The sequence below is a fragment of the Saccostrea cucullata genome, unplaced genomic scaffold, assembly GCF_032062105.1.
Source record: "Saccostrea cucullata isolate Sc308-1 unplaced genomic scaffold, CSIRO_AGI_Scuc_v1 ctg593, whole genome shotgun sequence".
NCBI classification, from domain to species: Eukaryota; Metazoa; Mollusca; class Bivalvia; order Ostreida; family Ostreidae; genus Saccostrea; species Saccostrea cuccullata.
The window spans coordinates 31,690-54,107 of record NW_026927738.1 but is presented as its reverse complement, the minus strand read 5'-3'; the positions used below and the strand labels follow the sequence as shown (position 1 = coordinate 54,107).

General features: G+C 32.0%; 1 protein-coding gene across 4 annotated transcripts in view; it reads right to left on the bottom strand.

Annotated features, from left to right (window-relative positions):
- Positions 1–15,787, bottom strand: part of LOC134275415 (ankyrin repeat domain-containing protein SOWAHC-like) — a 29,344-nt gene extending 13,557 nt beyond the window's left edge. For 3 of the 4 annotated variants that reach the window (XM_062757696.1, XM_062757695.1, XM_062757697.1), the window contains exons 1-4: positions 15,656–15,787; positions 13,878–13,945; positions 13,068–13,316; positions 84–227 (exon numbers count right to left, since the gene is read on the bottom strand). In XM_062757696.1, the coding sequence (XP_062613680.1) occupies positions 84–227; positions 13,068–13,316; positions 13,878–13,945; positions 15,656–15,779 (585 nt within the window). In that variant the 5' untranslated portion in view covers positions 15,780–15,787. The remainder of the gene's footprint in view (positions 1–83; positions 228–13,067; positions 13,317–13,877; positions 13,946–15,655) is intronic. The other variant, XM_062757698.1, reaches the window with a different exon arrangement.
- Positions 15,788–22,418: the final 6,631 nt, after the last annotated feature.

Genomic DNA, 22,418 nt, shown 5'->3' with positions numbered 1-22,418 from the left:
TTGACTCATCTATGTCAAGTGTTTCTCTATCAAGGTGCAACAAGAAACAGATTTAGGATGAATCTGAAAGAAAATTTTATTACACTTCGCTGTCCTTTTACTCTTTGACCTTCAGCCATTTTCTGCAGTTCACTTTCTGACTCCATTCGATTTAGGTGATGTGCTCGTTCTTTGACGCTTACAATGGAGGCATTCACGTCATCTTCTGACGTCACTGGTCCCGAATTCTGGAATTGTGCCAATGTTAGGTTGTAGGTGAGAAGCAAAGCGATACATAACAATGCAGATTGAGCTTCCATAATGGTACATGTTTGTAATATATATCTATATAACTAGTACATATACGTCAGAGATGGGGTAATCGTAATGAGTAATCATAATCAGCTGTAATCGATTACAGTTTGTCAAGTAATCATACATTTTTCTGATTACAAGTAATCGTAATTTAATCGATTACTATGAAAAAAGTCCTGTAATCATGATTACTTTTTGATTACTTTATGATTACAATTATTAAAACAAAGTCCATGAAATTATGATTCTTGATGATATTCAAGGAGCAAAATTTATTATAAAATTATAAGCTATTTTAAGTTAGGTTTCTTCTTCTAATGCTTCCAGAAATGCTTATAATCAGGTCCATAGTCCAGAAAATGAGTAAATTTTATCAGTTCCTAGCTATATTCAGTAGTAATTTCAAAATACTTTAGCAGCTTAGAAATTTTGAATTGATATATGTATAATGAAACTAGAAGAAAATTACTACAGGATCATTTTAAAGATTGATTTTTTTGTTTCAATCAATTAACATGCGTGAAATGCAACATTTTGTTTTCCCTATAAAAATATTTTTGAATAAATGTGTGTGTGTTTTTTTAATATCAAATATTTCTTTATTGAGATGTGTATTCTAAAAATCACTTTGTTTGATTTTCAGCGTACATAAAAAGATATGTGAATTAATTAGTGATAAAAAACCAGTATACTAAAATTAGATCAGCTTGGGTTATAACAATTATTGAATTATCAATGCTTGCCCAGTCAATGGTTTAATTCTTGTAAAATCATCTAGTAATTGGCAGCTCAATTGAAAAGCTCATCACTCATCAAGAGGGTCAATTACTTGTGTAACAATTCATTATTGAATCCTTTTATGCATAGCTATAATTATATCCAATTTGATAAATAATTTTTTCTTATTTCTATCTCAACAATAACACAGATAATTACTTGTATTAAAGATAGAAAACATGAACTTTATAAATCTTATGCATCTACATTTATAATTGTAAAGAAATGTACCACCAAACTTTGTCTGGATTCTACCTTTAAAATATCACTGAATATAAATGATATTTAAAAAGATAGGATTGAATAAAAACATTCTGTTGTCCTTGAACATTAAAAAAATTTTTAAAATCCATGTAATCTAAAGTAATCATAAGTAATCATGATTACATGAAGTAAAAGTAATAAGATGTAATTGATTACTTTAAAAAACAAGAGATGTTTGTAAAACACTTATGCCCCCCTCCCCCCAATTGGATTTTTCCTAAGTCCAAAAGTGCATAACTCTGTCTAAAATGGTGCAATCGTACCCAAAACAAAACTTGACTTAGATATTCAGCTGAAAAATCTGTATACCGGGTACTAAATTTTATTTCATTATGTGCAACCTCTGCAAAGAAAATGAACGGAAACTACAAATAATTGGAATTTTTCTAAGTCAAAGGGGCATAACTCTGACAAAAAGGTTGTGATCGAACCCAAAACAGAACTTGTCCTAGATATTCAGCTGAAACATCCGTATACTAAATTTCATTTGAATATGTGCAACCTCTGCAAAGAAAATGAATGGAAACGGCAAATAAGTGGAATTTTTATAAGTCCAAGGGGCATAACTCTATCAAAAAAGGTGCGATCAAACCCAAAACAGAACTCGACCTAGATATTCAGCTGAAACATCTGTATGCTAAATTTCATTTCAATATGTGCAACCTCTGCAAAGAAAATGAACGGAAACTGCAAATAAATGGAATTTTTCTAAGTCCAAGGGGCATAACTCTGTCAAAAATGGTGTGATCGTACCCAAAACAGAACTTGACCTAGATATTTACCTGATAAACCTGTATACCAAATTTCATTTCAGTATATGCAGCGGTTGTAAAGAAAATGAACGGAAACTAAATGGACCGACAGACCGACCGACCGACAGACCGACCGACAGACCGACGGACAGCAGCAAAGCAATATGCCCTCCCTTCTTCGAAGGGGGGCATAAAAATACCTGTAATCAGTTTGTAATTGATTACTTTTAAAATCCAAATTAATTGTAATTTAATCGATTACTTTTGAAAGTAATTGACCCCATCCCTGATATACGTGCATATTCCCGAATAAGCAATGCTGTTTAATTGTAGTTGTTTGACACAAACCCAAAAATAGAACTTTGCACCTAGCTTCTGATTCTTGGCTACATTTTGGACGCATTTTACTCAAATTGAATACTGATGATATTTAGGCCATTAAAACTTGAATACAAATTAAAGAGGATTATTACATAACACAAGTTGATTGGTCTTATGTAACAAAAACGGGTTAAATTTTTTTTGCATTATCACTAAATGAAATGAAAAATAGCGCTAAACAAAACCAACATACCTAATTAACATCGTGATATACAATGTAGGTGGTGGTTAATCGGTTAAACAATATAAAATAAATCGAACTTTAGTTTACACGATTTATTGTAATCACTAATTATCGCATTTTATTAATCTGATTTTATGTTAATTTTTCACTTCTACAGCGGGGTCACTTGCTTTGGGTGAATGTCACAAAATTTGACCTATGCTTTGCGATTATAACCGAAGCAAAGATGTTCTTTAGCATGACATTGCACACCATGATACGGGCCCTGACTTTTGAAATATCCAATGACTCCCTTCTAATATTCTTCAAAAGTATTTCGCACTGTGGATCACAGGCATTTGTTTCAGTAAGCATACAAGAAGTCTCTGACGAGACTGGAGCTCTACTGTTATATACTTATAATGAAGGCAGGAGAAAGTAGTAACTGAACTTGAAACTTTGCAACACTTGTTACAGGAGAAAATAAAAAAAGATCAGTGTTTTAGTCATTTTCTTGTCAAGGTTTTTTGATATCAGACAAGATGCATTTTGAAAATATTTCAAAGAAATTTATATGTTTAGTAATCATAGCAACACCTTTCATCGAAATCAAAAACCTATGAAAAGAAATGCGTATCCTTGTGTAGTCTACTCGTGTGCTAAGTTATACTGACACGCAAAAGAAACGCAACACCCTACTTTAGGGGGAAATAATTATGTTAAGTAAAGAATTTTGTATCTTAAAATTATGAATATCTTCAATTTGGAAAACATCGGTAATTTAACGGTTGAACGATTTCCATACCGGAACCGGAAGTCAAGTTTGAGTCTGCTTAACAGAAATCAAAATCGCTTGTTTAACAAAACATTTGGCAATATTATGGAGTTTTAAAGGTGTTTTACTGTTCATCATAAGTAATGCGACAATATTTCAAAAACTAAACTCTCCTTTCGTTTCCCGTAACGATGCTAAGGCTACTTGAAAATGGCTTATGTATGCATTTCCATAGCTCTAGCTGTAAAATTTCAATGTAAAGATGATGGAGAGTTGCTGGTGCGAAATTTCACTACATTAGGCCTCAACAGGGTCTTACGTATCATATGCATTAAGGACAATCCTTGTACTGGAAGTCCAAGAGTGGCTACACTGCTCTAAGTTAGAGAAAATTCGACATAATCATCTGACAAACGGGCATTTTAAAATGCCAATGAATTCTTCCATCGCTCAGGTCTCGATATTAATGAACCTATTGTATCGTAGAAATTAAGCTGCAATTGTTGTTTAAGGCAGTCTTGCACGTTTTACTTGAATGGCTGGGATGGGGTGTTTTAACAGTCATATTTTACTTAGTAAAGTAAACAGATAAACATTTAACATTTTTTTCAAATCTCCGATGTTCTAAAAAGTGAGTTTAGCCTTCTTTATTCGCTTTTGAAAGCAAGAAGATAAAAAAAAAATCAAACATTTGTAGATTACTGCTTGTTGCGTTTCTTTTGTGTGTCAGTATATATTAAATTCAGACAAAAACTGTAGGGGGGTAGCATTTTGAAGATATTTCAAACAAATTTGTAATTTTAGTAACCATAGTAACACCGTTCATCGAAATCAAAACCGATACATGTACACAGAAATTTGTATCTCAGTGTAGTCTACTTGTGAGCCAAGTTAAAATTAATTCAGAAAAAACTGTAGGAGGAGTAGCATTTTAAACATTCTTTACAGCAAGACAGACGCACGGATGACAGAGATGTTACTATCGCATAAGCTCTTCTGGTCTTCGGCCATTAGAATAAAATATAAAACTCATAGTTTATAATGTTACAAGTGTTATTATTATACTAAGGGTTAATTTTTCCGCAACAAATGCCTGTGGTGTGGGTGCATTGTGCTGGCGAAATTCACATTTTTTCCATAATAATGTAAAGTATAATTTAAATTTTATTCGCATATCCTGGATGGGTTCTTTATCTTCCTACCATGTAAACAATGTATACTGAATCTGATCAAGGAGTTGCTCAGCATGATCCAGTTTGTGTTTTTTTTTTCCTTAGAAGTAGAACGTTTTAGACGAAAGGAAATGTATTCTTACATACCGGTAAATCTTAGTTGAAGTACATTCAGTAGTAAATGTTAAAAAGGACTTTTAAAAATTATGCTGGATGTCTCAAAACAAGTGATGGGTGCTTAGATGGAAACTACGCAAAAAATTCAAGTTTAGAAAACCCGACGTCTTAGGGTAAAACCGTCACAGTAGCGAAGTCAATTGAGCGCTTACTGTGATCGGAAGATCATGGGTTCAAACCTCGACTGCAACTGACCTTAGTCACTTGCACATGTGTAGTGTTCATGAAAATGTTTTCTATGAAAATAAATATTATATTTCTCCTTTTACTTGTGTAGATTTCATGAAATTATTCCCTTCATGTATAAATGCTTTATAGGTTCTAGATCATTTTTTAAAATAACACAACTTGATTTGTCTATTGTAACAAAAAGGTATAAGATTTTTTTTATATTATCACTAATGAAAAAATAAAACAAATTAAAACCCACATTATTAACCTCTAAAAGTGCCCTAGTGATATAAAGTGTAGGAGGAAGGTTAATCGGTTAATACATGTATATATAAAACAATTCGAAATCTGGTTAACAATTTTAACTATAAACACTAATTATCGCATTTTATTTATATGATTAATTGTTGTTTAACGTTTCAGTCGTGTAGCGAGGTCATTTGCTTTAGGTGAATACCATGGAATTTGACCATTCCTTTGCATTAACGACTGAAGAAGTGATGCACTTAAGCACGGCAATGCATATCGTGACACGGGGCCACAATTTTAAATAATGCCTTATCCAAAATCACTCGTGACTCCCTTCTACTCCCTTTCAGAGGTAGGATTCATTGTGCTGGTACAATTCTGGTTTTTTCTCAGAAAACTCTATAAGCATATACTGGTTGTGTTATTTGACCTTCGTTTAGTAGTATACTGAATCTGATCAGAGGAGCTGTTCAGCATTACCCAACTTGTGTTTCTTCTTAGAAGAGATGTATTTAACCCTTTAGAAGAAAGTGCATGTATTCTGACACAAATGTTAGTTGAAGTACAATTTTATAGGGAATTTACAAAAAAAATAAATCAATGTCTGCTGATTAATGAAGAACTAGATATGAGTGCTTAAATGAAAACAACGCCGATAATAAAGTTGGTCACGATAGGCCACTTCGTATCTCGCGCTCGCTCTGTGATGGGAAAGTCGTTGGTTTAAAACCTTGACTGCGACTGACCTAAGTCGACAAAAAATAGTTAGCAACTGTGCCTTTGCCAAGGTAGGGTCCGGCAATATGAAGTGGAAGTTGCGGACTTTATGAAGCAAGCCCTAAGTCACGGCAGGCGTTGGTACAATAAAAATCCTTTTATGCTCACTTGCCCTGAGTGACATGTAGAGGTCTAAATCTAAAGCCCTTCACCGGTATATGAAGTAGTTTCTATACAAACGTAAAGTTCTCATAAAGGTTGATATCTTTAAAGGAATTTGTCCGCCATAATTTTTATTCTCGCGTTAAATCTGAGGCCACGTTTTAAGCCGCTTGTTTTGGCCACATTTCAGCTTATACTCAATTGTCAACTGTGTAGATGAGCGTATGCTACAAAGCTATTGTAAAACATTCGCTAGCGAAATAAGAAATTGTATCCTCCTGCTATGGTAGGAGAGAAACCTTACAACAATTTACTGGTCAGAGCGGTATACATTTAAGCTGTAAATAAAATGTAAACAAAGTTTCTATACAATTACTAGCATAAACAAGTATCATCCAGGCCACAAAGGTATCTGTGACAAGAAAGAGGCATGAAAAGGGTATATCTCAGTGCCGATAGCCCAAAATATGGCTGAAATATTGCCGACTTGGTGTAAAACAACAATAATCAATCAGAGCTGATGTCATACTTCAATGGTCAGAGTCATTGATTAATGAGAAAGTGAAATGGTGTCATAACTTTTGTGCTCTTCTTGCTTACATTTTGACTTACTCTATAATGTTGCTGCTTCCAAATTTCTTCAGATAACTGTAAAACCTATTAATGTCTAACATGCAGTTAAATCTGACACTATTGTGTCTAATTATTACTTTTTCAAGATCCGCCATCAATATCATGAGGCCTTCTTGAATTGATTAAGGGTGATATGTGGGAGGTTGAAACATCTACCTTTTTATTCATCTAGTTTCAAGACATGTGACATAAAGTTAGACTTAAATCAGGAAAGATGTCTTTGAAATAAGTGTTTAAGCACTATAAAAGCAAGTAACTCATTAAGATTGTGTATTAGTTGTTTTTAATGGCCCCCTCGAGAATTTTTCACTAATATGGAAGTGACACCACCTGCTGGTAGAGAGCTTCAAATTTTGACCTGTCCTCTGCACTCGGGGCCATTGAGCTGTGAAGAATTTTTTTTTATGCCAGCATCTACTGTGACACAGAACTTCAATTTATTTGGTCGCTTCTGAAGGATAAGTCTCCATGTCCCATGGTGGAATTTGAACCAACTACATAAGGATGAACGCCTTACTCTAAGGCAGATGCTTAACCATTGCGCTACACAAGTGATACTTTATCATCAATCAACAGATGCACCACATCGGCATACTAGTATAAGGCCTGGAATGCCCGAATTTAAGAAGAGAGTGATTCCATGTCTAACCTTGCTTCTGAAGAAAAACTATGAAACAACAGCCAGTATAGTTTGACAAAAACACAGTATAATGCAAATATACTACTACAGAAAGGGTTACCTAAGATTACGACATGCAACTTCTGTAAACATATGAGCTCTTGGCATTGTGAGTTACTGGTCCTTTATATTCTTTTAGTTTATTCCCTTTACATCTAGGAGTTAGGTTAGTGTGACTCTAAAGAATTGAATACCTCAAAGTGTTTCTAAAAGGGAAGTGTGTAAGCTTTAAATGTATTTTTCCTGCAAATAAACTTAATATTAACAAAATCAACCCTAGACCTATTTAAACCTTTAGTAGCTTCCAAAAAATATTGCTTGCTTTCAGAAGAACACAGAATCACTGTAGCATTAGCCTACTTAGAAATAAAACAACCTTTAGGACACGATGACAAGGTTCAGAATCTGAGTCTGACTCTCTTTACAGAGAGGCAATAAAAGTCTGCTTCATTTCCTTTTAACCTTAAGGTACTTTAAGTTTTACATTTGTTTTTCTTCCCTTAAGTCATGTACATGCACACGCACAAAAATAGGTAAACAGATATTTCAACAAAAGAATGACACCCACCGGATTGATATAAACAAAAAATATCAATCACACTTTATACCATATTAGGGATTATTATGCTTCCTGTCAGTTTGTCTCTATATATTTACATCCACTGAATATTTTCTTCTTTATTTCTTAAGAAAACCCATTGCGTTCATCCCTGCATAAACTACATTAGGCATATCACCTGTACAGATTTCTTGATCAGTGGCCGTTCCATCAATGAAACGTACAAAGACGTTCGCATCATTAACACAATAATTAATATTTTTAATCCTACTTAAAATGATAATTTAAACAGATATAAATATAAACAATAAAATGCTTTCTTTGTTTGTTGTTACTGGAATGAACGGTCGCAGCTATTGCAGAAAAAATTTACATAACCCGCTTACGCGGGTTATGTATTTTTTCTGCAACAGCTGCGACCGTTCATTCCAGTAACAACAAACAACACGGTGTAGTACCTAAACGGTTGCTATCAGAAAAAAATGCGCGTTCTTTGCTGCTATCTGAAAGTTGAGCGGTTGCTAGTGGAAAAAAATGGATGAAATTGTAAGTATTTTTCTTCGCTGGCTCAACAAAATGGTCAATAATTCAATTATTAAAGTTTAGCCGCTTGGTATTTCACCTTTACGGAACGTTACATACATTTTGATACTAACATGTATATTTAGAATTTTAATGAATTAAAGGATTGCTGAAATATAAGACGAAAAGTGTCGAAAGCGTTGGGCACATTTACATGCACGTAAGAAATATATTAAAATTGCGTCAGAAGTTTTAGATATTTGATAAAAATGAATCGACAGTTCGTTGTGTATTTGTAAATATTATTGGTTATTTTATATCATTGTCCAATTCGATGGGTTTCTGAAAAGCCAGAGCGTTTTTATTTGGAGAATCTTATGTTACGGCTACTATTAGACTACGGCACCGGTAACTATTGGAAAAGGTTTTTAAGTTTTTAAATCTCATGAAATCACATCCTCAAGTTACATATGCTATGCAATTATAGGTAAGAAAACTATATATATATTCTTTCTAAATAATTGACTTGTCATGTATGTTACTTTCGATCATATAATGAAAAATAATCGTATATTTATATGTATGATGTAAATAGTGGAGTTTGTATGTACATGTACATGAACCCTGTACACATAGGCTGTGCAACAGGGGGAGGCTAGGCCTTCCCACTTTTTTTTGCAAAGATACATGTAGACATAATATATGCACTGAAAACTTATGCTAAATAAATCTTTTTTTTATATTGGTGTGTCCCCCCTCCCTTGAAAACGTGGACAATAACGTATGTTCATATAGGAGCTTACATTTATTAAGATTTATGTACATCGGGTAAAGAACGTTGAAGGTAAAAGGGGGGGTTAGGTCTGCTCCTTTTCCTCCATTTTTGTTAAGAGAATTTTCTGTGATTTAAAAAAATCTTTGCTGTAGTATTGTCAGAGACTCCCAGAGTCACATTAAGTTGAATTACAAGAAATTTGACAGTAAAAAGAAGTAGGAAACATCAATATAAAAACCACGCTTTCTTTCGTGGCGGGGGGGGAGGGGGGGCTTGTCTTTTCTTACCTATATAATTTAAAGAACTCTTAAGTCGATGTTTTGAATATTGCATGTTAGTCGTACAACGAACCAATGCATCACCGTACTTCGGAAAAGAAATATGGAATTAGAAATATTTGACAAATCTTATACTTTGACTTTTCTAGATATTATACATGTTTAAGTGTACATGTAGGCTACAAAAATCCCGAAAGACTCTAACTTAAGAAAGTTAAAAAAATGATTGTAAATGATTGTAAAAAAAAAAAAATTAAAATATATTATATGCTATTTCAAATTGATTTACGGGTCCTTTCGTAAAGCTTACTTTTTGATTTGTGTAGCAATGCTTTTCGAAGATCATCTCTACTTTGCAAAAATACATTTGAGTTACAGACGCGTGCCCTCCCCCCCCCCCCCCCCTTCCACATTTTGTTCCAAGCATAACCTTTACTTTCTAGAATGTTCATTGAAAGACCTAAAGACCTGTTAACTTTCTTCCAAGCATAACTCATTGACCCCCCCCCCCCCCTTTTTATTGCAGTATAGTCAAAGAAGGGTAGGCGGTAGCGCGTGAGAAAAAATTATTCAAAAGAAGTTTGAACATTTTCCTTTTTTCCATGTCAGCTTTTTTAAAATATAGATTTGAATTTTTCTCCACCCCCCCCCTTTTTCAAAATCGAAGTTACACCCCTGAGTTAAGTTGGTAAAAGTCAACTGCATATATACACATCTTATTTCATATGCAATTTGGGATGTTTAAAATGTATATTTTAGACATTTGCTGCCATAAGTTTGTTTCATATCTCTGTTAATAAGGAAAATTTTCAAATAGCAGCCGATGCGATGTTTTCAGTTATTAACCGGTGCAATATATGCTGAGACCCTGATAGCAACCGTAACTTTAAAAATCGTGTTTCATCCAAAAATCTCTTTCAAAATACACTTTTCAAATTTTTAAAATTATTTCTAAGTATTATTATAGATTGACGCATCTTCAAATACCAAAATACCCACAATCTGAATAATAGATGATTTAAAAAAGCATGAAAACTGGGTATTTATTGACTTAAAATTTGGTACAGGCTTCGGAAATTTTACTAATTCTAAATTATTAGAGGGCTATGCTTCAAATTACACATGATAACATCTATAGAAATACCTAACTTGTTCCGTGCACCCGGACTTTTCATAGACTATCTTGATTTGGGGTCATGATTTTACAGTTTTACAACTTGTTCCAAGAGTTTTCAACATATTTATTTCTGCTAGCAGCCGTACAATTTTCGAATAGCAACAATGAACGCAATTTTGTTCCGATAGCAGCCGTTTAGGTACTACACCGTGAACAAAGAAAGCATTTTATTGTTTAAATAACCCATACCATACTATTCTCGCATAGTGGTCTAAGGATTTATATAGCGTAAGCATACTATGCCGAAATAGTGCACGGCTTTATTTTCTGAATAAAATTCTCCTATGCACACACCGGGAATCGAACTCATGACCATGAGGTTGCCAGTCCGATGCCTTAACTATTACGCCACAGAGACGATCACTGATTGGGAGAATTTTATTAAATATATAAACTTAATTTATACAATTGACACAAGAAGGAGAAAATAGACAAATATTATTTGAAAACAGTTATATTTATTCTAAGGAATCTTAGATAAATGTGTACAACAAAGTTTCATACTAATTACATACAGATCGTTAGATGAATTGATATCATGGGGTCATTAAAACGCTTTTTTATATAGCGCTTGATTGAAGGATGTAAAAGAAAATTATCAATGAGAATCCACGTCTGTAAACAAATCAGTCTTACTAACAAAACAGAAAATAAAGATGAGTATCTTTGGGACAGAAAATTCTGACTTATTTAGAGAAAATACTAGTAACCAAAATAACTAAGCATGCAACTAATTTTAGCATGAAGATTTTGAATGTTGCAAGTGCGCTGAGTTACCACCATTATTTTCAGGAAAAAATCAAATGGATTACCGCATAAATAATAACAACAGTCAGCATAATAATAACAATAGTGTTGCATTATGCATGTACTATGCCTAAATAGTAGGCAGGGTTTGACACATAGTGCACTCGCCTCCGGCTCGTGCACCATGTGTCAAACCCTGCCTACTATTTAGGCATAGTACATGCATAATGCGCAACACTATTATAATTTTATAAAGAACAAAATGGATGGGAGACAGTGCTAGGAACAAACAATTTTCATTCCATAATGTCAACAAAAATTTATGATACCTAATAATTCACATCAAGAAGAATCAACTTCACTTTATTTAAGCAAGAGTTCATTTTTATTCTTGTTTTTTTAACTATACATTAATATTTTAATAGAATTTTTTAAAATGGGAAATGAATTGAGTCGCTAGCATGCATGATATCAGGCCATCCAGGAAGACTAGATCACACACCAGCAACTTAGGGTTTTATCCAGGTTGTCTATTGCTTATATGTATTCGGAACCTGTAGCTAGTTTATATTTATAATTTTTACTGTAAATCATGTTTTATTAATGAGAACTTTGTTTTCATCTAATTATGCAAGTCTGTCTGCCCATGAAAATTTTATTCTCTCGTGTATTCATATTACAAAAGATTATATACATTTAAAACAGAAACCACAGTTTGCAAAAAAACTTTTCCCACTAATAAATACCAAATAGTTTACTCAGGAAAATAAAGTGATCTTCGGTATTTTCAGTTAGAATGAGTCTGCATTTTTTGAAGTACAATAGAAAAATTGTCATAAAGCTTTTTTAAATTTGTTTGAAGGCTTTGTCTTATGGAAAAAAAAATGTGTTCACGTAATGCAACATTTCTAGGGTGACAGCATGACTGTTAGACTTGTAGAAACTTACTACCATAAAACTATTTTATAATATGCTATTATCTTTTTCAACTTTTAATGACTAGTTTAAAGTTGTAATTCATGTGGCCTGATATGATCTAAATAGATGAGAAAATTACTGTCAGATGAACTTAATTATTTTGCAGAATAACATATACCGGATAACATGATCAAATACCAGTCATTTGTTTCCATACTAATTGGTAATGTAAGCACTCTGGTACTACAGTATTCAAGTAACTGCTTATCAAGAAATATTAAATTCAGTAAATTCTATTGGATCATTTCCATTAATTGTGTTAAAATCTATAACATTCATTTAACCTCATTTACGAAAACAGATTTTCATTACAGCACTATTTTAAAAATATATGTACAAATCAATATCTGAATATTGTAATTAACACTTTTACATGCTACAATGTAGCAGTAAATTTATATGGTAAAGCTTTCAGTTAATTTAAGTCTGAATAACATAATTGTGAATTTCTTGTATAAATATAAAAATAATCATCAGCACTTTGAAATCCGAGTTTTTTCTATATTCATATAAAATAAATTTCAGTTTGGTAACTCTATATCTATGTGGTGTACCATGCATTCAAGTGAAAGTGGTCTGTCTTTTAGCAACTATAAACTTTAATGCACTCAAAGAATGCACATTATGTGCATAAGAGGCACAGCAAAAAAATATATAATGCTTACTGTTGAGGCAGCTGAAGAAATTGATGATGCAGTAGACAAATGGTTAGAATTTGGAATTTCTGATGTTTGATCAGTGCTAGAACTGCTGCTGCTGTAACTTTGGGATTTAGGAACACTATCTGACCCTTGACCTCTGGGGTCACTTGATGACCCTGACCTGCTCGAGGGGAGAGATTCTTGTCTAGAAGAATCTGTACTGACATTCTCTGGTCTGAATTTCTTTTTTAACACAAGAATTTTCTCTCCTCTCTGAAAATATAACCATGTGTATATTTATAGAACTTAAGAATTATTTTGCTATTTAAACAAATTAAAAGTATATTTTGTGAAAGCAAGTTTAATTTTTACTCATTTACATTTTCAAGTTCTTTTTTACTTTGAGACTGAATACTGTTCGTTATCTCCATATCCTTCTTTTCTTAAAATACAAAGAATACAATGACTAGCTATGTTAGGTTCGAAGTTTTTTTCTTTCTTTTTTCTTATTGACAACACCGATTTAGTCTTCAAAGACTAGGTCTTCCAACAAACTATTGGAATTCTACTAGACACTAATTGTGCTGCTTATAAGCCGACCTTTTTTAATACTTCTATGAAGCAGTATTTATACAGAAACTCCTACCTGAGGAGAAGAAAAAGCTTGTGTCAACTTCACATTAAAATATATATTAACTTTGTTAATTTTTCAAGGGTCTGTTTTATGTACTATTTACAGATTTGTATTAGTGATATAGTTTTTCTACATTGATCACTTGTTTATTATCTTTAATTTTTTCTTTGATAAACAATTCAGATGCATTGTGTATGTACCTCATCAGTTTTTATCCCAGCCAAGGTATTGACAAACTCTTTGAACTTCTCTCTGTTAAACTTTTGAGCTGCAAAACACAAATCTCTGTTAAATGAACCATTTATTGCCAATACATGTACAGTTGTTCAGTAATCCATCTTGAATAGCATCTGTAACTTTAAATCCTTTTGTTTATTTTTCACTGCTGATCTTCATTCTAGATATTTCATATCCAAAATTACCAATCAATAAAAGACTGTTCATAACAATTTTCTATATCACCCAAGAAAAAGATTATTGAATGGGTTGTATAGATTAAACAGCTGTATACAGGTCCAGCAGAACTTTTCGATTTAGCTATATACATGTACTGTAGATAACATAATTTTAATGACACCTTATTTTCTCGAAATTTTTACAAATTGTGGTTACTGCTCTAGACTACATAATTTTAAGGAATACTGATACATGTATATCATATATGTGAGAATGATAATTTTGCGAGCAAACTGTCTCCAAAAATTACTTGAAAATAAGATTCTCACATATAAATTAAAAAGCGATTTAAACTAGCTTGATTTAGAAATAGGCAAAAAGGGTCAAGTATTTGAATATTTATTATTATACGTACTAGAGACTTTCAAAATGTAAAAATTATCAAAGATACTTCTAATGTTGCAGCTTTTGATTCCTTTATAATTCCATACAAGGAGTAGCTTGTGGTCACAAATCAATTCCTTTATACTGCCCCAAAACTTGGTGATCAGAGTGATATATCATACCTCCTCTTTTTATAAGTGCACCAGGTACTGTAGATCACTTAATTTTCATGACACTTTATTTTCGCGAGATAGACATTGATTCTTGATAAGCAAGATAAAATTTTCAGGGAATTGTGGTTATTGCTCTATATGATCCTAAGGAATACTATTGTATGCGAGAATTAAATTTTCACGAGCACACTGTCTCGCGATAAAAAGTGATTTACAGTATGCGATTACTTTTTACCCCCCTCACCCCTCGACATAAGTTCCAAACAAATAAAAAATTCAAAGGAAATAGTTTTTTTAATGGTTCAATATTAATATTATTATTGTGGTAACAAAATGATTGCTTTTAATTTAGCATGATTTATTCAGTGCAGAGCCCTTGAATACATTAAGTCAATGCATGGCGATGGCCAGTGGCAGAAAGTTTTGAAAAGAGGAGAGTAATTGTTGATTGCCTCTATATTTCAATTTGAAACTTTTGAAGCAGTGGAATTTGAGAGCAATCAGTTTTTGTCTAAGTTCTATATACATGTATGGCGGGGGTATACATACATGATATATATCACTCTGATCAATCATATACCAGCTTATTGAAAGAAATTTGGAGGCCTGTGACTTAAACACTACTGCTCCAAGGCAAGGTGGGACTTTTTGAATATGCTGCAAAAAGATATGTAATAAAACAGTTAAATGAAGCTATTCATTACAGCTTAATAAAGCTTCATTTAGGTAATTCAAACTATAGGCATATAGCTCAATCAAAAGATTGTAACTTGAACCTGGTATAGTCAATCAATATTTACAGAATAAAACACGTACAGATGTAAGCAAATAAAAATCAATATATCACAAAGGAAGTTAACATAAAAAAATAGATTCACATACGGAAATATTACATGCATATTTTTACTGTGTTTGTTTAGCACACTAACTTTACAAATGTAAACACATAGAAAGAGATAGAGTTTAAAGTAAATAAACAAAACATTACTTCATAAACAAATGAAATGTGTTAAATAATGACTCACTTTTTTCATCAGGATCATTCAAATAACTTTTGAAGTGTGTTACTAGTTCGTGGTTAGTAACTTTACAATCATTATCAATCATAAATTTCTTGACAGCTTCCAAACAAAACCCGGAAGCTGCCATTTTTTAGAAAGAAAGTGAAAGTAAACTAAAAGAATAGTATGAATTCGTCAAGCTGAACATTTCCGGATTACAAAATACATAGTCTTGTTTATGTGTATCAGGATGTATTGATAGTATTGATCAGATGCAATTTGTTCATTAATTATTGAAATATATATAAAGAGACCAGGCCAGATACCTCTGCCCATTCGCCAAGAGATATAGATCGCATGCCATCTGCTTGATCACTAGATCCTGTACATCATCACTACGTACATGTACGGTGTACCAGAAATCCTCTTGCACCAAAGTTCATTAATTAAGCCGCTGATTTGATAGACGGACTTAATCTTCTTCTTTTTTTAAATCCCCTTAAAAATTATTGCTTGATTGTTTTAAAATGCAGATTGAAAACCTAGAAGTTTTTTTTTAAACAAACCAAAAGGGGGGATAGGAAAAAAGAAAGAATTGAAAAAGAATAATTATCATTTCTGTACAGATTTGTAATATTGATAAAACAAATAAATTGTAGATGTAAGTTTCTATTGTGTTAATTTTTTTTTTAATGGATAAAGAGAATACTATCTAGACTATAGCATTTGTTTCATATCCTTATGAATTTGTTAATAAGAATAATAACTTTGCAATGTTGCCAATAGTCCGAAATGTCTGACGTTTTCCAGGATTTTCCCCGATTTTAATTTTTTACATGCCAGGACAAAACGTAAATCGTAAAAATAAAAAAAAAGTCAGATATTTCGGACTATATGTTGTCAAATGATGTCATTTTCTGAAATGATTCTTTTATTGTTATTATTCTGGTAATGAACCTGATTACATAAAAGGAGATAATACCTCACACATTCCAATTAAAGAAGACTTTTATAATGTAGATATAGCAGTTGGGGATAGGAAAAATAGAGATATCACATTAGATAATAGAGGTAAAGACTTGTTAGAAATGTGTATAGCAAATAAGATGAGAATAGTTAACGGTAGAATTTTTGGTGATTCATATGGAAAATTTACTTGCCATAACTATGCAGGTTCAAGTGTTGTCGATTACTTTATTGTAACAGAGAAATTACTTGACGATATTATGTACTTTCATGTATATGATTTTTTACCATTCTCTGATTGTCATTGTAAAATTTCACTAAAAATACTATCATCTTTTACAAGGGAGATAAATAACAATAATCTTCAAGAAATGCCTATTCGTTACAAATGGAACAGTTCACTAATAAGCCACTACCAGAACTTTTTTACACACCCTATTATCCAACAAGACATACAAACCTTTTTAAATAAAGATATACAAATGAATGAAAAGGAAATTAATGAAGCTACAAATGATATCCATAACATTTTTGAAAAAGTAGCAAAATTATCACTAAATAAGAAGGTTCATAAAAATAAACAAGTTAACAAAAAATGGTTTGATTCAGATCTTTGGAAAATGAAGAAACAACTTGGTGAAAAGGCTATCTTAATATCTAAATTTCCTAACAACCCTTTCATACGAGGGTCTTATTTCAAAGCTAAAAAAGTGTATGCTAAATTAAATAAATACAAAAAACGACAGTTTGTTCAAAATATTTTCGACAAGTTAGATCAACTAAAGGAAAATAATCCTAAAGAATACTGGAATTTAGTCGCATCAATCAGAGAAGCCAAAGAGGGGAATAAGGAAAAAACTGAGAAATGTATTGAACCAGATATGTGGCATAACTACTTTAGTACCCTGTTTAAACTGCCTAATAAGCATTCAGAGAGACTACAAATTATTCAAAATAAAATTAAGGAACTTGAAAATGGACCAAACTTTATATCGTTTAGTAAACTAGACTTTAAAATCTCTTTAAAGGAATTACAAAAATCTTTGTCTAGTATAAAATCTGATAAAAGCCCTGGCCTGGATAATATTACCAACGAAATGTTGAGAGTAGCACAAATTTACATGAATCCTTGTATTCTAAAATTGTTTAACAATGTCTTCACTTCCGGAATTTATCCCAGAAAATGGGTAGAAGGTTATATAACACCTATTTTTAAATCAGAAAATCCCCGATTACCCCAAAATTATAGAGGCATAACCATTACCAACAGTATTGGCAAACTTTTCAATATAATACTTAACAATAGATTAGATAATTTTTTATCGGAAAATAACATCATTCACGAAAGCCAAATAGGATTTTCAAAAAAAGCTAGAACTTCGGATCATTTATTTGTAATGAAATGTCTGATCGACAAATACACCAACAAAGGTAATAAACGTTTGTATGCTTGCTTCGTTGACTTCCATAAAGCATTTGATACAATAATACACGAAGGCATAAAACTTAAACTTCTTCAATTGAATATAAATGGACTATTCTACAAAATAATATGCAGTATGTACAAATACAGTTATATCTCGATTAAAATTGATAATAAATTAACCCAACCTTTCTCACCTGAACTAGGAGTAAGACAAGGTGATGTCTTAAGCCCGAATATATTCAAAATATTCTTAAATGATCTCGCAAATTTACTAAATGAAGATGTTGTTAACTCAGTCTCACTTTTCAAAAAGCAAATAGGAGCTTTATTATATGCAGACGATTTAGTATTATTATCTGACAACCAGCTAGCCCTGCAACAAAAACTTGATATGTTATACAAATATTGTAAAGAATGGTGTTTGGAAATCAATGTTAACAAAACAAAAGTAATTATTTTCAACAGAAGTGGGCATTTATTAAAAGAAACATTTTCAATTAATGGTATTAATATAGAATGTGTAAAAACGTATAAATACCTAGGTATAATACTCTCAAATTCTGGTTCTTTCAAAGAAGCAAGGTGTAATTTATATAACAAAGCTTTAAAGTCATCATTTAAAATATACAAAGATATAAAATCAACAGATCCACCCATTAAAACTTTACTTCATCTATTTGATCACATGATCAAGCCAATAGCTACCTATGGATCCGAAATATGGGGTGTATTGTCATCATCAATGCAAAGAAAAGAAAAATGTTTATTTGATATATTTAAAGATTGGGAGATTGAAAATCTTCATATGAAATTTTGCAAATTTATCATAGGGTCTGGGAAAAGAAGTACCAATATTGCAGTTCTCTCTGAACTGGGTAGACAACCAATATTTTATTCTATTATTATAGCAATTATATCTTACTGGCACAGACTGGAAAACATGCCTGAAAACTCTTTGTTATACAGTGCATACAAAGAAAGCATTATCTTGGACAGTTGTAATGTAAATAGTTGGTTTTCAAATGTAACATATTTCTGTAACAGAATGGGCATAGATTTGTCAAGATGTAAATCAATGAAACTAATAACTTTAAAGAAACATCTGAAAAAAATTATTAGAGAAGATTTCCTTCAATATTGGTTTAAACAAAGAGATGATGGTTGTCTATCGGGTAAACTTACAACATATTTCTATATAAAAAGAAGTTTTGAAATTGAAAAGTATTTATTATTAAAAAATTTTGAACAAAGAAAAATTATATGCAAATTTAGAGTGAGTTCACATAACCTCAGAATAGAAAGTGGAAGGTACGAAAAAAAACTAAACTCTGCTGGAGAGCAAACCACCCTTGCAAGAAATGAAAGAATTTGTAGAATGTGCGACATGAACTGTGTGGAAGATGAGATACACTCACTGATTGAATGTCCATTATATAAGCATGATAGAGATGACTTTTTTTAATATTATTGCTAAAAGTAATAAAAATTTCTATACTTTAACAAATAAAGAAAAATTTTTATGGATTATGTCTAATGAAGATGACATGTTGCTTATCAAGCTGGGTAATTTTTTAATCAATATCTTTAAAATAAGAAATAGCAAATTATGCAATGTTAAACAAAGAAACAAATAAATACAAAAGAGTAATATATAGAAATACTTTAAACAAACTTTTATTTACAGTATATTGATTATGTATGTTGTAATCCCCAACTGCTGTAACATCATTTATCTTTTGTTAGTTACTGCTATCAATTTTGAATTTCTGCTTGTATGTTTTTTTTTTCCTTATTACTTGTATGCCCTGATGGGCCCCAAATTGGTATTAATAAATCTTATCTTATCTTATCTTATTGTTTGTTTGCTTCGAGACTTTGTATTTAATAGTTAACCTTGGTGTATATTCAAATGATTCACATATAGTAAAACTGCAGATCTGAAGCTAGCTGGAAAAAATCAAGATGGACGACCAGAGAGCCAATCAGATTGACCAGAGAGCTATATGCCACCCATAGAAAAAAATTGGATAGGTATTGCACGCAAATAATAAGTGCGCTGTATTTCGATCATATATTTCTCCGTATATTTTACTTCCACAATGAAAAATTTGCAAAAAGTTTATGAACCTGTAGATCTATCATGTACGGAGTCACAGAATTGATAATAGATCAGAAAACCTTTGAAATGGTCATGTATAGGTATGGTGTTAGGGGCACTTACACGTGAAGGCCGTGAGTTGAGGGTTGCGTGGTTTTCTTTTTCTTCAAAGACAACCTATATGTGCATTTAAATAACCTATCATTTTCGTTGAATTAAATATTGAGCTAAATATTTATATCGTTAGAGAGCTTCCATATTGTCCTAGTGTAAAAGTAAGCAGTCAACTGTAAAAGTCAGCGCTTCTCGAAAAAGTCCATTAACCCTCCTGGGAATGAAAATGAAACAATTGAAAATTTCGCTTGATAACGGCCATTTGAGTGTCATGCAAGACAATTCGGTTCAACGCGCTTCGGACATGACTGGTTCATAAATTCAGCTTTGTTATGGAAGTAGTAAGAAAATAAGTAAGAACACGTGGTTAGTAGTATTTTGATACATAAGGAGAAATTATATAAAAACATTGCAATATCTCAACAAAAAGAAGTAGTTATTTTTGTTAAATTATACTTTCATGTAAATTACTCGAATCTGATTCGTCGAGAAACATTTGATAAAAAACACTACTACCCGCTGAATAATGAAGCCACGCCCTCCTGCCTAGCAACAGTCAACATTGCTTGACGACGGGTGGTATTACAAAAAATAGCGACTGCGCGGAATTCATGCGCGCACGGTTCACTGTAATATGTATTTGTATAAAACATTCAGTATAATATAATAAATATTGCATGTAATTGAGTGTAACATTGAAAATTTTCACCCCTCGAAAACCATTGTCAACCTCGGCTGCGCCTCGGTTGACAATGGTTTTCTTGGGGTGAAAATTTTCAATGTTACACTCAACTACATGCAATATTTATATAGTATTAATCTACATGTATGCATATATCTTCAGGTTTAAGGACAGATGAAACAAACAACATTTTGTCCAACACATTATAATAGCAACTTGGGTAATGTTTTAAAGGTGCATAGACACAGATTTGAAGTTAATATTTTCTGTATAATACCACGACTTATATATTTTAATAGCATTTCACACGAAAATAAATTTAAAAATCTTATTTCATCTAAAAGTTATTAAAACATCAAATTTTTGGATGGGTTTAATTAACCCTTCTTTGCACTTTCACAAATTTTAATTTTATTCTTAATACTTAGGAAAAGTGGCCATATTGTTGTGTCTTAACAGGTCTGGACAATTTCCAAATATGGAAGTCAAGAACGATAACTGAAAATTGCTATAAATATACATCAAGAACACGTTATTTTTTGCTGTCCAATTAGACAACGGCATTTTTACACACCTCAAAACATGTTTTAAAAGAACAAAAAGATAACACGTGCTTTTGTTTTTTCCTCAAAAAGATTTTTTTAACAAAAAATCTTAAGAAGTAAGATGAAAACTTTTGAAGAATGCTATGCAGATTTTAAATGGGCATAAGGAAAGGCGTAAAACCTGGCGAAAAGAGAATAATTATGCATGAATATCTTACCTCGCATATATCAGAAACTGCATGGACTATTCTGTAATAAACACTAAAAAATAATTAAGACTGCAGTTATCTATTCGATAAGATTTTTATGTCAGGCTCTAAGACTGAATATTTACCGTATATATATCAAATTTTTAACGCAAGTTAAAGTTTTGGGATTGCTACTTCCTATAGTGACAGATTTTTAATCCCACTTAAAACGTATTCTAAGCTTTTAAGTCGTGTTTGTTCACGGTAGAATTGTCATAAATTTTGTATTATTCTTAAATGTGCATAAAGTTTACAAAGAGTTTGTTCTAAAAAAATCTTTTAAGCAAAAAACTTAAAAACCCCGTGTTCTTATTTATTTTCTCATGAGTTTGTCTAAATGCTGTTATCTGATTGGTCAGAAGGACTAACACCTTGTTTATTCTGTGTATTAATACAATTCACGATTATCGCTCTTGACTTCCTTATTTGGAAATCGTGGTCCAGACCTGGGGCCTGTTTCACAAACGTTTCCTAAGATATGTCGTAAGACATAACTTAAGATATGCCTAAGTTATAACTTAGGAAGTTCCTAAGATTTGTCACAGCTGTTTCACGAAACAATCTTATCTTAAATTTTTCCTAAGTCAATTCTTATGTTGTGCCTTTATAAGGACTAATGAAATATGTTTTCCGCTCTATCTACAACTCTCAATATGTCAGTATGGGTTATATTTTCAGCTTCAAAATGGGAGGGGTAGGAGCATTGGG